Source organism: Eubalaena glacialis, chromosome 2 (genome assembly GCF_028564815.1).
Source record: "Eubalaena glacialis isolate mEubGla1 chromosome 2, mEubGla1.1.hap2.+ XY, whole genome shotgun sequence".
NCBI classification, from domain to species: Eukaryota; Metazoa; Chordata; class Mammalia; order Artiodactyla; family Balaenidae; genus Eubalaena; species Eubalaena glacialis.
Window position 1 is genome coordinate 83695744 of NC_083717.1, and position 13428 is coordinate 83709171.

At 40.0% G+C, this 13428-nt stretch overlaps 1 protein-coding gene across 1 annotated transcript in view; it reads left to right on the plus strand.

Annotated features, from left to right (window-relative positions):
- The first annotated feature begins 1156 nt into the window (after positions 1 to 1156).
- The window catches only part of DMXL2 (Dmx like 2), a 146694-nt gene continuing 134422 nt past the window's right edge, over positions 1157 to 13428 (plus strand). The window contains exon 1 of the mRNA XM_061180318.1: positions 1157 to 1302. Within this exon, the coding sequence (XP_061036301.1) occupies positions 1216 to 1302 (87 nt within the window). The 5' untranslated portion in view covers positions 1157 to 1215. The remainder of the gene's footprint in view (positions 1303 to 13428) is intronic.

The window sequence follows — 13428 nt, forward strand, 5'->3', positions numbered from 1 at the left end:
CTGTTTTTATAGATAGTTGTAACTTAGTCCCTTCTACTTCCTTGCCCCAGTGACTTAATCACACACAGTGTAGGCTCAAAGCCCTGTGACGAATTGAACTGGAGCAGGGATCTGATCCTTGTATCAAAGGTTAGCAGTCTGGAAAAATCCGGCGATTCTGCGAGAATCCATGACATCGCGAATGAAAAAAGAGCCTAGAGGAGTCACTCATTCCAGGGGGCCCTTTCGCTGTCTAGAACAACCGTCACAAAAGGTGGGAACAAAATAATCTGCTGTTAGGGGAGTACGGCTTCTCTACACAGTTGCAAGATGTTTTTATTGTTTACATAAAGTAAAATATCTTATGCACTGTACTTGAAAAAAGCCCTAAGGGATCTAAGATTTCCCGAGGTGAATTTTCCGCTGACGGGTGTCCTCCTGAAGTCAACTGCACTGACCATCATGCAGTATACTTGGTAATGGATTAAAGACTCATCGAAGCCTACTGGCTGTGCGTCTCCGGAGTGGGACTGCAGCTTGGCCCGGAGCGACCTCCGCTCCGCCCTGCGGCCACCCCCGCGACCGCCCCCAGCGGCCTCAGCCTGGAGGCTCCAAGGGAATTCCCGCACCTCTGCGCGCGCAATCCCGGGACAAGGATCCGCGCGGTGCGCGCAATTGCCCTGGAAACCTCTGCGCGCGCACGCGCAAACGCGGGGCGGGGGAGGACTGAGCTAAGGGTTTAGCAGCGGAAGGAGGGGTTTACCCTTCCAGTCGACCGACGCTGCCCCGAAGGTGGACGCGCGCGCCGCCCATCTCCCTCGGGTGGAGCGTCCCTTCCAGCACGCGCCCGGCCGCGCGCTCCCCAGCCCCTCCCCCTCCGCTCCCCCCACTTCACAAGCACCCTTGTCCTCCTCCCGCATTTGTGCGCCGGTGCGGCAGGCAGTGGGAGCATCCGGGCACTTCCGCAGCCGAGCGGCGATCCGGGCGGCGGCAGGGGCGGCGGCGGCGGCGGCGGCGGCGGCGGCGGCGGCGGCGGCGGCGGCGGCAGTCGAGGAGCTCCCATGGCTGGGACCAGGCGGGGGGAAGGCAAAAGGGGGGCGAGGCCTTAAGCCCGAGCCGCGGCGGGGTGGGTCCCGAGGGAGGCGGAGCGGGAAGCGCTCTCGCGGGCGGAGGAGGGCCGGGAGCGGGGCTCGTTGAGTCTCTAGTGCGTTCGCCTGGCCAGCCGGGGCTCCGGAGATGCATCTGCATCAGGTCCTCACCGGAGCTGTCAACCCTGGAGACAACTGCTATTCCGTGGGCAGCGTCGAGGATGTCCCCTTCACGGTGAGCGGTGTCCGGGAGCCCAAGGGGGAGTGACCGCGGTCTCTACGCGGGGGCCAAGACCCCCTGTCCCCGGCCCACGGCTCCCCGGGAGGCTGCGAGGTGTTGGTAGGCCCCACCCGAGTCCCCTTTGCACCCCAATTTAGCGGGGCGGGCCGTGGGACTGTGATTCCTGCGGCTGCTGTAGGAAATTGCCAGTCAGGGGAGAGGTTTAGGAATCCACCGCACTGTCCGCCCTCAGCAAACGGGCCCCGGGGGTGACTGCACCAGACGGTTCCTCTCCTAGGATGGCCCCGGGTCTGCGGTGGAGGAAGGTGAAACCGCTGAACGCCCAGAGCGTCCGTTTCGCACCTGCGTCCGTTTCGCACCTGCTCTCGGCATGGAGGCGCAGAGACTCGGTCTTGTCTCGTCTTGGACCGTGGAGGCGATGCTGCGCCTGGCTCCCCCTGCCCGTTGTGTTAGGGCATTGAGGAGCCGCTGGAGCAGGTGGCTTTAAGCCCAGCCCTCCGTACCTTCTGATATGCAGAATCTTAATCCCAACAAGAAAATGGAAAAATTCATTCTCTGCCTCCGAGAAATTTAGAATGGAATAATTAGAGTGACAGTGGCCTGGAGAGCTCTTACTTATCACGAGATCACGGTTTGGTAACCTCCCTAGATAATATTTTAATCCGTTTGCAAGGTAGGCTGGTTGGTTTGTTTTAAAGATAGGGCAATGTGAAAATTTTATGACTGTTTTTCCTGTTTGTGAGATTAAAGTGTATGTAAACGATAATGTGTTAGAACCTCTTAAAAATCTGGATGAAATAGACATGTTTCTCACGGAGCTTGGATGGATTAATCCTTTTGAGAATGGAATGTTGTTCGTATAGCCAATTCAAACCAAGCTCTAGAGCTTCATTTACCCACAGAGAGACTCCCATGGATTAACATGAGTTTCTTTTTTGTGTTAAATTTAGACATGGTCCTCCTCGGAAGGAACTGTAGACAATTAGACCTCGATTAAATAAACATTGTTATTAATAACCATTCTCCTTGATGAAATTGGAAATAGCATAATGGTATGCTTTTTAGACAAGGGAAACACTCTGATCTGATGTCTGCGTTCCAGTAGCATGTTTTTAAAGCTGCAGAAATAAGAAAAGCTCCTGCAAAACTGCAGAATCATTATGTAGCACAGTGCGTTCAGGAGCAGAATTTATCTATCATTGTGATACATTAGAAATAACCCCATAAGATTGCTTTTTGGCCATTTTAATTTTAAATGTAATCAACTTGGCTTTGTACCAGTTTAGAATGAACCCTTAAAAAATATAATTTGCCTGACTTATATTGTTAACACCTATCCCTATCAATGGTGTTATCTGTGTTCTGTGTACTTGTGACCTAAAAGATCCATATAGTGTTGAGCTTGGGCTTCAAGTGTGTAGACAATTTGGGGGGCATAGAGAGAAGAAATTTCCCTCTCCCCTAGTTGTGTATGTGGGGAGGAAGTTCCCCAGGGTTAGAAGAACAGGCTTTCTCCATCAAGAAATGAATCTGGAATCTTGGTTTATGGGTTATCTCCACGCTATTATGGTCGTGGTAGTTTTCTGTTTCCATCTAAGGTAGAGTGGTGTCTCATTGTGAGGCTGGTATATAGGGCTAAACAGGTTCAGGTGCAGCCTGGAAAAGCCAGTGCCAGAACCATTAGTGCTGCACAGGTGTGGTTATGCTGTAGGCCGCCCATGACCAGGTCCTTGGAATCATTTTCAAATCTTTTCCACCTCCCTCTTTCAACCTGTCACCAAATCTAGCTGACTCTCTGCAGTGACTACCAGATTTACCCCTTTTCATGTCCTTAGTTACCAGCTTATTTTAGAACCTTATTTGTATTACTTAATATTAAAAACTTCCAAACTAGTTTCCTGACATCTCTGATCACTTCAGTTCATCCTCCACACAGCTGCTGGTATAATAATCTTCAAATAGCGTTTCACCATGTCATTCTTGGCTGAAGAATATGTAGTTGTTTCTAAGAGCTGTGGTGTGAAATTTAAATTTGTCATATTCTTCTGCCATCTTTGACTTTACATTTGATTATATATACTCCTCATCTTGGCCCCTCTGCTGTAGACATATCAGTCTTCTCACTCTAGCCTACATTTTTATGTTGCAACAAGAGAATCCTTGCTTTTTGTTTTCCCAAATAATGACTCAAAATTTACCTGGTTTAGGATGCCTGCCTGTGACACTGATTATTTTGGCCCTTTGGCATTTACACACCTATGTTGCACACCATCTCATTTTAATATCTTAGTTTTTTTTTTTTAATATTTATTTATTTATTTTGGTTGTGCCTGGTCTTAGTTGCGGCATGTGAACTCTTAGTTGTGGCATGCATGTGGGATCTAGTTCCCCGACCGGGGATCAAACCCTGGCCCCCTGCATTGGGAGCATGGAGTGTTACCCACTGGACCACCAGGGAAGTCCCAATATCTTAGTTTTGAATGCACTGATCCAGTTATAATTTTGCCTTGAACTAGAAATGACCTTTTGGACTCTATGAAGAACAGAGTTGCTTGAAAAAAATGAGAACAAGCTGTTTTCAAGTACTCAGGAATCAGCTAACAATTATTTCAATGCCTGTGTTAGTATAGTAAAAATGAAATTAAAAAAAAATGTAAAACTCCTTTATGTAGAGCGTGCCATTTGATTTGTATAGCAATCAGATGAAAAAACTTTATTTCTGGGTCAGATGACTAACAAGAGGCCCAGCCAGGACTGGAATGGAGGTCTTGTGACTTCTCATCTGGTGGGCTTTTCTCTGTAGTATGTTTCTTTCCTGTCAGGGTTCTTGTTCTGAAGGGTGTGTATATGTGGGGAAGGTCTAGACATGGCCAGTGTAGAAGGTAAGACTGTCTTGGAGCTAGCCAGTGGTAACCTGAGGACCTTTTCAAAATAGGGCAGATCATTTATTTCAGAGTCTATAAGCAAAGTTTTTGAAAAGGAATTGTTCTAAAAGAATTTTGAAGTGTTCATGACATTGTAATTGAAAAACAGTCTGTTATATATATATTGCACTGTTCATGGGAGGTGGTGGGTGGTGGTGGTGTGATCGGCTGGGCAGTGAATGTCTGCTTGGTTATGTTGTCAGGGCACGATCTCTACTGTGTTGACATGGTGATGCAGTTGGTAGTGGACAAACCCAGTGATGAGTACTTTTAGTGCTAGCACTTTTAGTGCTAGCATGTGATGGTTTTCACTTGTGTTTTGGCAGTTAGGAGTTTTTTAAAACACTCAATTGTAATTTTATAAATACAGTCGTATAAATATCACCTTTTGATCATTCTGTTCTTTTCAATGTAAGATCTAAGTTCTGGGAAATATTGTTATCCTGTAATAAGTCAGGTCCCAGGTAGTCCAAGGTTGATGTATGAGCTTTGTTGTAGTTTATTTTGCCATCGAGACATTTCCAACTACCTTCTTACAGGTAAGTGGATGTTTTAAGGCTTAATGCAACAGATAGTTTAAATTTCTCCTTATTTATGTTGTTTATTACTTTCTGAAAATAGTCCTTAGTTTTTTTATTTTACTTTTCTGTAAGCATTAGAATATTAATTAAAATAGTGATGGTACATGATGATTATTAATATAATTAAAGTATTTTTTTCACCCAAGGGGTACAGACTATATTTTCAGACATATAGGGGCAGTTGATGTTACTCCATTCTGATATGAATTCAACACATTGATGAAAAAAGTTTACAAAAATTAGTAAGTCATTTCCACTTTCAGGGGGCTTATAATATACTGGCAGAGATAAAAAATGATGTACATAATTACAGTGTAAGTCAGATGAAAGAGATCACATGTAGTTGGGAAGATAAAAGATTTCATGGAGGATTGACACTTGGAAAGACAGAGTAGTATTAGGCATTTCTAGATGGTAAGAACAACAAAAGCCAAGGAGTGGTGTGATATAAAGGATACATTATTGGGTGACTATTCCTTCACAAAAGTGATTAAAAAAACAAAACAAAACACAGGACTTAAAAAAAAACCCACAGGGCTTCTTTAATAAGTAGCGAATACTGTTAGAATTTTGAAAAATACGATTTGCAAACATTACCCTTAGCTTTTTAGGAAAATATATTTGTATTCTGACATTCTTGACTTTTGTTGTTTTTGTTTTTTCTAGTAGTGAATGAAATGAATGAAAAAACATTTAAAAGTTAGAAGATAATGTTATGTTACATGTTATATATGTCATATATTAACTCTTTTTTTGGGCATTTAGATATATTTTAATTCTACTGTAGCATAATAACATTCTAGTCCTAGAATTATGGCAACACCGAACTTTGAAAATAATCAGCTTGTTTATACATTTACAAATGTTTGTTGAACACATGGATGTCTGTGGCTCTGTGGAGTTAAAAAAAATAATAAAAAGAACAACAAAAAAATAGTCCGGATTTCAGGGAGTTTATTAAAAAAGTTTAGGAAACTGGTAATCTATCTACTAGGGGAGTTAAGACATATACTTAACCACAGCAGGTCAGCTGTGTGGTATTGTGAGGCACTTAAATTCTTGTGGGAATTCAGAAGGAATAAGAGATCACTTTTGGCCAGGGGAATTGGAGAGTTGGAGAGAAAAATGCTTTTGTACTGGCTGGTTATCAATAGGTATAATGACTTTACCTATTGACATCCTATGCTGAGAATAAAGGGAAAGACAGATGTGAAGAATTTAGAACGGGCTTGTTTCCCAAGAGAAATTGGCCCATTTATTCTTGGAGAGTAGCTTCTTGTTTATTTAAATTGATATCTTTTAGAGTGTGTGGCCTTGTGTTTGGTGTCAGCCTGTAGGTGAATATGAGGTTCTATAAGTTTTTACTTATGTCCCTAGGTAGATTGTTAATTAGCCTGCCTTCTAGAGTGAGAAGACTCCTAGCAACTACCCTGAAACTCTGGTGTAACCCCAAATAATGCCTCCTCAGAAATGGGAAGTCAGAGACCAACTACTTATATGACATTGGCCAAATCGCTGAAACTTTTTAGGTTTTTCATCTGTAAAATGAGGTTCTTAAATTAGGTTCTCTTTAACTATTCAGACCTTGGATGGCATTTATACAGACCTCTCTAGAGATTTCCAAGGAGCAAAAGAGAAAATGGACCAGAAACATAAAGTGACTATGGTGAGGATATGGGTCTAGCGTCTCTGTGCCCCGCCACTTGTATGTATGTACAAGATTGTTGGTCAGACTTTACAGTCAGGGAGCCTGACTTTCTTTCTGGCTCAGGGATTAAACCATGCAGAGCCTTTGTGAAGTAGTGGTTCTTCTTCGGACTCACAGTTGAGAAGGAGTCTCTTGTTTATGATTGTATCCTCAGTATCTGGTAGATGGTACTGTCAGAGTACAGTGCGGAGTGGGAGATGGGCCAGGGTGATGGTGTTCATCCACCCACTAAATAGATTTACTCCTTTACTTTCTGTTCTTAGCTTTTTGAGTATTTGAAGGATGACTTTAGAAATTATCTCAAAAATTGATACAAACGAACTTATTTGCAAAACAGACATAGACTCACAGACATAGAAAACAAACTTATGGTTATCAAAGGGGATAGTGGGGGTGGGGGGAGAAAAATGAGGAGTTTGGGATTAACATACACACGACTATATATAAAATAAGTAAACAACAAGGACCTGCTGTAGAGCACAGGGAACGATACTCAATATCGTGTAATAACCTATAATGGAAAAGAATCTGAAAAAGAATGTATACATACATATGTATAACTGAATCACTTTGCTGTACACTTGAAACTAACAACATTGTAAGTATGTAAATACTTCAATTAAAAGAAGAAATTATAATCAGTATCTTAATTTGGATCTTGAGAAACTTTTAGAACAAATCAGAGTCTCATTATTTAATCATCAAAAAGAGTATAGGATGTTGGGTTACAGCCGTAATGGCGCAGTGGAAAAACAAGTCATGCCTGACCAATTTAATTTCCTTCAGTGATAGAAAGCAAGGCAGTGTTTAAAAGGGAATAATAATAGAGAATATCTGTAATTCAGATTCAGTAAGGCTCTTCTAGCTTGTGGCTTATTTTTTAAACAAGTTTGGAAACCAAATATTTTAATAGAAGTTTTAGGGTTTTCAATCTTTTTGAGTTTGTAGAATCCTTTTTCATTTTATTTTTGCTCTGGAACCCTAATTTATGATATAACAGGATAGGACTTGTTATTGAGGAAGCAGGGAAGCAGGTGCAACTTTCACAGGTGGTGTGACTGTATTTTCTTTCTCTTAGAGATAGCTCATGTAACCCTGGCACTTGATGTATAATACGTGAAACCAATTGACTGTGCTTTTATTCTCAAACTTTCTCATTTCATGGTTGCTAAGGGCTCCTTTAATGCTCCCCTTTCCCTCCATCCTAAACACCTAAAAATATGGTTAGCTTATATCTCTTTGATGGAGAAGACACTAGGTATAAAGGGGTCACTGAATAGAACCAGACTCCTTTAAACACTACACGATAATTTGGTGGGGTGATTTGAAAGGCATAAATATCATCCTCTTAGATTATCTTTGGAGATGTGTTCCTTTAGGGCTATTCCTCTAAAAATTGAGCCCACTCAGGAATAATATTTAATTTAATTCATACTAAGTCATGACGTTTTCCTCTTGTGATTTTAGAAGAAACCCAGGAAACCTGAAACTATATGGGCATTATGCAAGGGGGCATAGATTGGACCTCCCCTCCCCCAAAACATAAAAGTTTTGGCTTAGACTAAGTTCAAAGACACACATAGCTTATATGGTCGCTGCATTTCAATAACAAAATGCTGACATTTTCCTAGGAGTAATGACTTCGGTTTTGTTGTATGCTGGCACCTTCCTCATGTCTTCTCTGGCCTTGACTATATCTGTACTTAGGAGGATCTAATCAGAAGGAGATTCAAATTATTATCATGTACTCTAACCATAGCATCTTTTATATGGATGAATTGTCAGTGTTACCAGGAAAGGCCAGTTCCTCCATTGGTACCGATGATCTTAAATTGGGAGTGATTTTGTCCCCTGGGACGTTTGGCAGTGTCTGGAGACATTTTTGATTGTTGACAAGGTTGTAGGGAAGGACTAGCATCTAGTGGGCAGAGGCCAGAGATCCTGATAAACATCCTATTATGTGCAAGACAGCTTCCCACAATGAAGAATTACTCAGCCTAAAATGTCAATACTGCTGCAGTTGTGAGAAACCCCAATTAATATCCCAGGTCCCATCCCCTCTTATCTACTCAGGGGCATTGCTCTAACAGTTTCTCCTTTTCTGTCCTGTAAAATTGCTTTTTCTTCCTCATTGAAATAGTTTCTTTACTTAGCTCTCCTGGTTGTCGTTTACTTCCCTTAAGTACTACTTCTCAGCCTGATTTCAGATTTCTGTATCCAGCTTTTCTTTGACATCTCCCTTTTGAATGTCTAATAGCTGTCTCATAACATTCTCTTCCTTCAGCCTTCTCTAAATCAGTAAATGGCTACCTTACCTTTTTTTTTTTTTTTCCCCAGTTCCCTTGGAATATTTCACTGTTTTCTTTCATTTACACCCCAGATCTAATGTTGGCAACTTCTGTTGGCTATACCTTCAAAATGCATCCAGAATCTGTCCACTTATCACCTGTGCTGCTACCACCCTGGTCCAGGACACCATCATCTCTTTCCAAGATTATGGCAATAGGCTCTTAGCAGGTCTCCTTACCTTGTCTGCCTTTAGTCTTATACTTCTTCAGTTTATTTTCAACATAATAGTGGAATGATCCTGTTACTGTATAAATCAGATCTTATTAGTCTCTCATTCAAAACTTTCAAATGACTTCTTTTTTCACTCAGAGAAAAGACCTGAGTACCTTCAATACCCTTTACTGCTATTTCATTAGCACCTAGAACAAAAATTTATTGGGTACAAAATAGTACCCAATAAATTAATAAATGGAAAGGGTGCTTAGTGTAATATTCAACATCCTTAGAGTAAATATGGTGACCACTTTTATAAGGCTGTTTTTGACAATACTTTTTGATATAGGTCAATGGCATTATGCCATATTTAGATAAATGAATTTTATAGGATGGGGACAAGGAGAGCTAAGAGAATACAATCCAGGTATAAAGCTTTGCTGGTCTGGTTTAATCTAAGGATGCATATTAATGTATTGAGAGGAATTGACAGATTATGTGCCTATTAAGCAGTTCTAAAATTTTCACAATTTTGCTTTTGAACGACTTTAATACAGAAAAAATTAGAGATTAACCTAATACCTGGACTGTAGAGATTTTTTATTTTAAGAGTTACAGGTTTTAAAAAATAGCTGAGCTGGGCCTGGAATTGAAAATTGAGGAGCCTGACAAAGACATGATTGAGGTGGTTGCCCCACCTGGGGGTAAACTGAAATCAGCCAAAGGAGTATTCTTGATTAGAAGCAAGATTTTCTTTAGAAAGTAATTTTAAGAATGTTGGGAATTCCCTGGTGGTCCAGTGGTTAGGACTCCGTGCTTTCACTGCTGAGGATGAGGGTGCAATCCCTGGTCGGGGAAAGCTGTGGGGCGCGGCCAAAAAAAAAGGAAGAATATGCTAATACATAGACAAATGGAACATTTAAACATGGCTATCATTTTATGCTGGAAAAATTTTATGTAATCAAAAGCCCAATTTGGCCATTAAAACCAAAAAGCAAACAAAAACCATAAAGAACTCAATTTTTTGTTTTAACATTATTAATGTAATATCTACATTGTGAAAAACTCAGAATTCAAACAATGTTGAAATATAGAAAGTAAAAAGGAAAGTTTCCTTTTCCTAGTAGAATTTTGTTTAGCCTAACTTTCTGGTCATCCTTGATTCAAAAAATATTTGAGGGCCTAGGCATTGTGCATACCCTCTAAGGCAAACCAGCTATTAAATATGCACTGTTGTACACTGTTGGTGTATGTTGTTTTAAGCTATAAACTAGTTAAATTGGTAAAGTAGTTGAACAATAGCCCTTCTTTCTGGCAGTATTTAATAGTGCCAGTTGCATGTGGCTGATATATAGAAACGACAAATTTTTTTGAAATGGAAGGATTAATATACATCTTGTATGTTAAATTGGTATATGAAATGAAATGTTTTACAGTTTAGATCTAGTATAGGAATTTTAGATCTAGGAATTAAAGGATTTAATCAAAGCTACACAGCAGACCCTGTGGCAGAATTAAGACTGGAACCAATAAACAAATGGGACCTAATTAAGCTTAAAAGCTTTTGCACAGCAAAGGAAATCATCAACAAAATGAAAAGACATCCTATGGAATGGAAAATATTTGCAAATGATATGACTGACAAGGGGATAATTTCCAAAATATATAGGTAAAAAAAAAATATCAAAAAAACAAACAACCCGATAAAAAAAAAACAGGCAGAAGACCTGAATAGACTTTTTTTTTCCAAAGAAGACATACAGATGGCTAACAGGCACATAAAAAAATGCTCAACATTGATAATTATCAGAGAAATGCACATCAAAACAACAAGATATCACCTCACACCTGTCAGAATGGCTATCATCAAAAAGTCTACAAATACATGTTGGAGAGTATGTAGAGAAAAGGGAACCCTTGTACACTGTTGGTAGGAATGTAAATGGTGATGCAGCCACTATGGAAAACAGTATGGAGGTTCCTCAAAAAACTAAAAATAGAACTACCATATGATCCAGTAGTTCCACTTCTGAGTATACATGCAGAAAAAATGAAAACACTAAGTTGAAAAGACACCTGCACCCCAATGTTTATAGCAGCACTGTTTATAATAGCTAAGATATGGAAGCAACCCAGGTGTCCATCAACAGATGAATGGATAAAGAAGATGTGATACGTATATACACAATGGAATAGTACTCAACCATAAAAAAGAATGAAATTCTGCCGTTTGTAGCAATGTGGATGGACCTAGAGAATACTATGCTTAGTGAAATAAGTCAGAAAAAGACAAATACTGTATATCACTTATATGTGGAATCTAAAAATTAATGTAAACAAATGATATGCAAAACAGAAACAGACTCAGATATAGAAAACAAACTAGTGGTTACCAAAGGGGAGAGGGAAGGAAGGAGGGAGGGAGGGGCAAATTAGAAGAATGGGATTAAGAGATACAAAGTACTATATATAAAATAGGTAAGCAACAAGGATATATTGTAAAACACAGGGAATCATAGCTATTATCTTTTTTTTTTCCCAAGGATTAAAAAAAAAAAATTATTTATTTATTTTTTATTTTTTGGCTGCATTGGGTCTTTGTTGCTGCGCGCGGGCTTTCTCTAGTTGCGGCGAGCGGGAGCTACTCTTTGTTGCGGTGTGCAGGCTTCTCGTTGCGGTGGCTTCTCTTGTTGTGGAACACGGGCTCTAGGCGCACGGGCTTCAGTAGTTGTAGCGCGCGGGCTTAGCAGTTGTGGCTCGCGGGCTCTAGAGTGCAGGCTCAGTAGTTGTAGCGCACGGGCTTAGTTGCTCCGCGGCATGTGGGATCTTCCCGGACCAGGGCTTGAACCCGTGTCCCCTGCATTGGCAGGCGGAGTCTTAACCACTGCGCCACCAGGGAAGCCCACATAGCTATTATCTTGTAATAACTTTTAATGGAGTATAACCTATAATTATAGGTTATACTCCATTAAAATACTGAATCACAGCGCTCTACACCTGAAACTAACATAATATTGTAAATCAACTATACTTCAATGAGAGAGAAAAAACAAAGACCGGAACCTGAGGCTCCAAGTTCTTTTTTCTCCCCTTAAAATTTAAAAAGTAACACATGCCCTTGTAGATAGTTTGAAAAATGTAGAACAAAGATAAAATCATTTGTAATTGTACAATCCAGAGATAACCCCTCTTACCATTTTGGTAAAGGGGACAGAGGCCTCATGGAGGAGGCTTATTTGATTTCAGAATGCTTATCTGTATTTTTTTCCTGAATGAGTTTTGGGTAGTTATTTTTGTAAGAATTTATTCTTTTGTGTAGATATTCAAATTTATTAATTTAAAATTGTTCACAGCAACCTCTTACTATCTTTTTAAGGTTTGCAGCATCTGTTATATTGCTTCTTTTCTCTTTACTATCATTAGTTATTTGTGGCTCCTCTTTTCCTTCAGTAGAGCTTTATCAACCTAATTAATCTTTTAAAATAACCCACTTCTAACTTTACTAGTTCTTTCTGTTATATATTTATTTTCTATTTCATTAACTCTTATTCTTGATTTATTATTTCCTTCTTTCTGCTTTATTTGGATTAGTTTTGCTGTTTTCTTCTTAATTTGTTGAGATAAACATTCCAGCCTCTTTTTCTAATATATACATTTAAGAATGTATTATATTCTTAAGACTTACATTACCTGCATACCACAAAGCTATTTTTAAATTATTTTTATTTATTAAAAATTTTTTTTAAATTGAAGTACAGTTGATTTATAGTGTTTCAGGTATACAGCAAAGTGATTCAGTTATACATATATGTATATTCTTTTTCAGATTCTTTTCCATCATAGGTTATTACAAGATACTGAATATAGTTCCCTATGCTATAGAGTAGGTCCTTTTTGTTTATTTTATCTGTTAATTCAAAATTCCTACTTCATCCCTGCCTCCCCTTCCCCCTTTGGTAACCGTAAGTTTGTTTTCTGTGTCTGTGAGTCTATTTCTGTTTTGTAGATAAGTTCATTTGTATCTTTTTTTTTTTTTTAGATTCCACATATAAGTGATATCATGTGATATTTGTGTTTCTCTCTCTGTCTTACATCACTTAGTATGATAATCTCTAGGTCTATTCATGTTGCTGCAAATGGCATTATTTCATTCTTTTTTTTATGGCTGAGTAATATTCCATTGTGTGTGTGTCTGCTCTCTAATTGTGGTGTGTGGGCTCTAGAGCACGCAGGCTTAGTTGCCCCACGGCATGTGGGATCTTAGTTCCCCGACCAGGGATCGAACCAGTGTCCGCTGCATTGGAAGGTGGATTCTTAACCACTGGGCCACCGGGGAAGTCCCTTTTGTGTTTCATTCTTGAAAGACATTTTTGCTTAGGTTGCATAGGTTGAGGATGGCAGTATT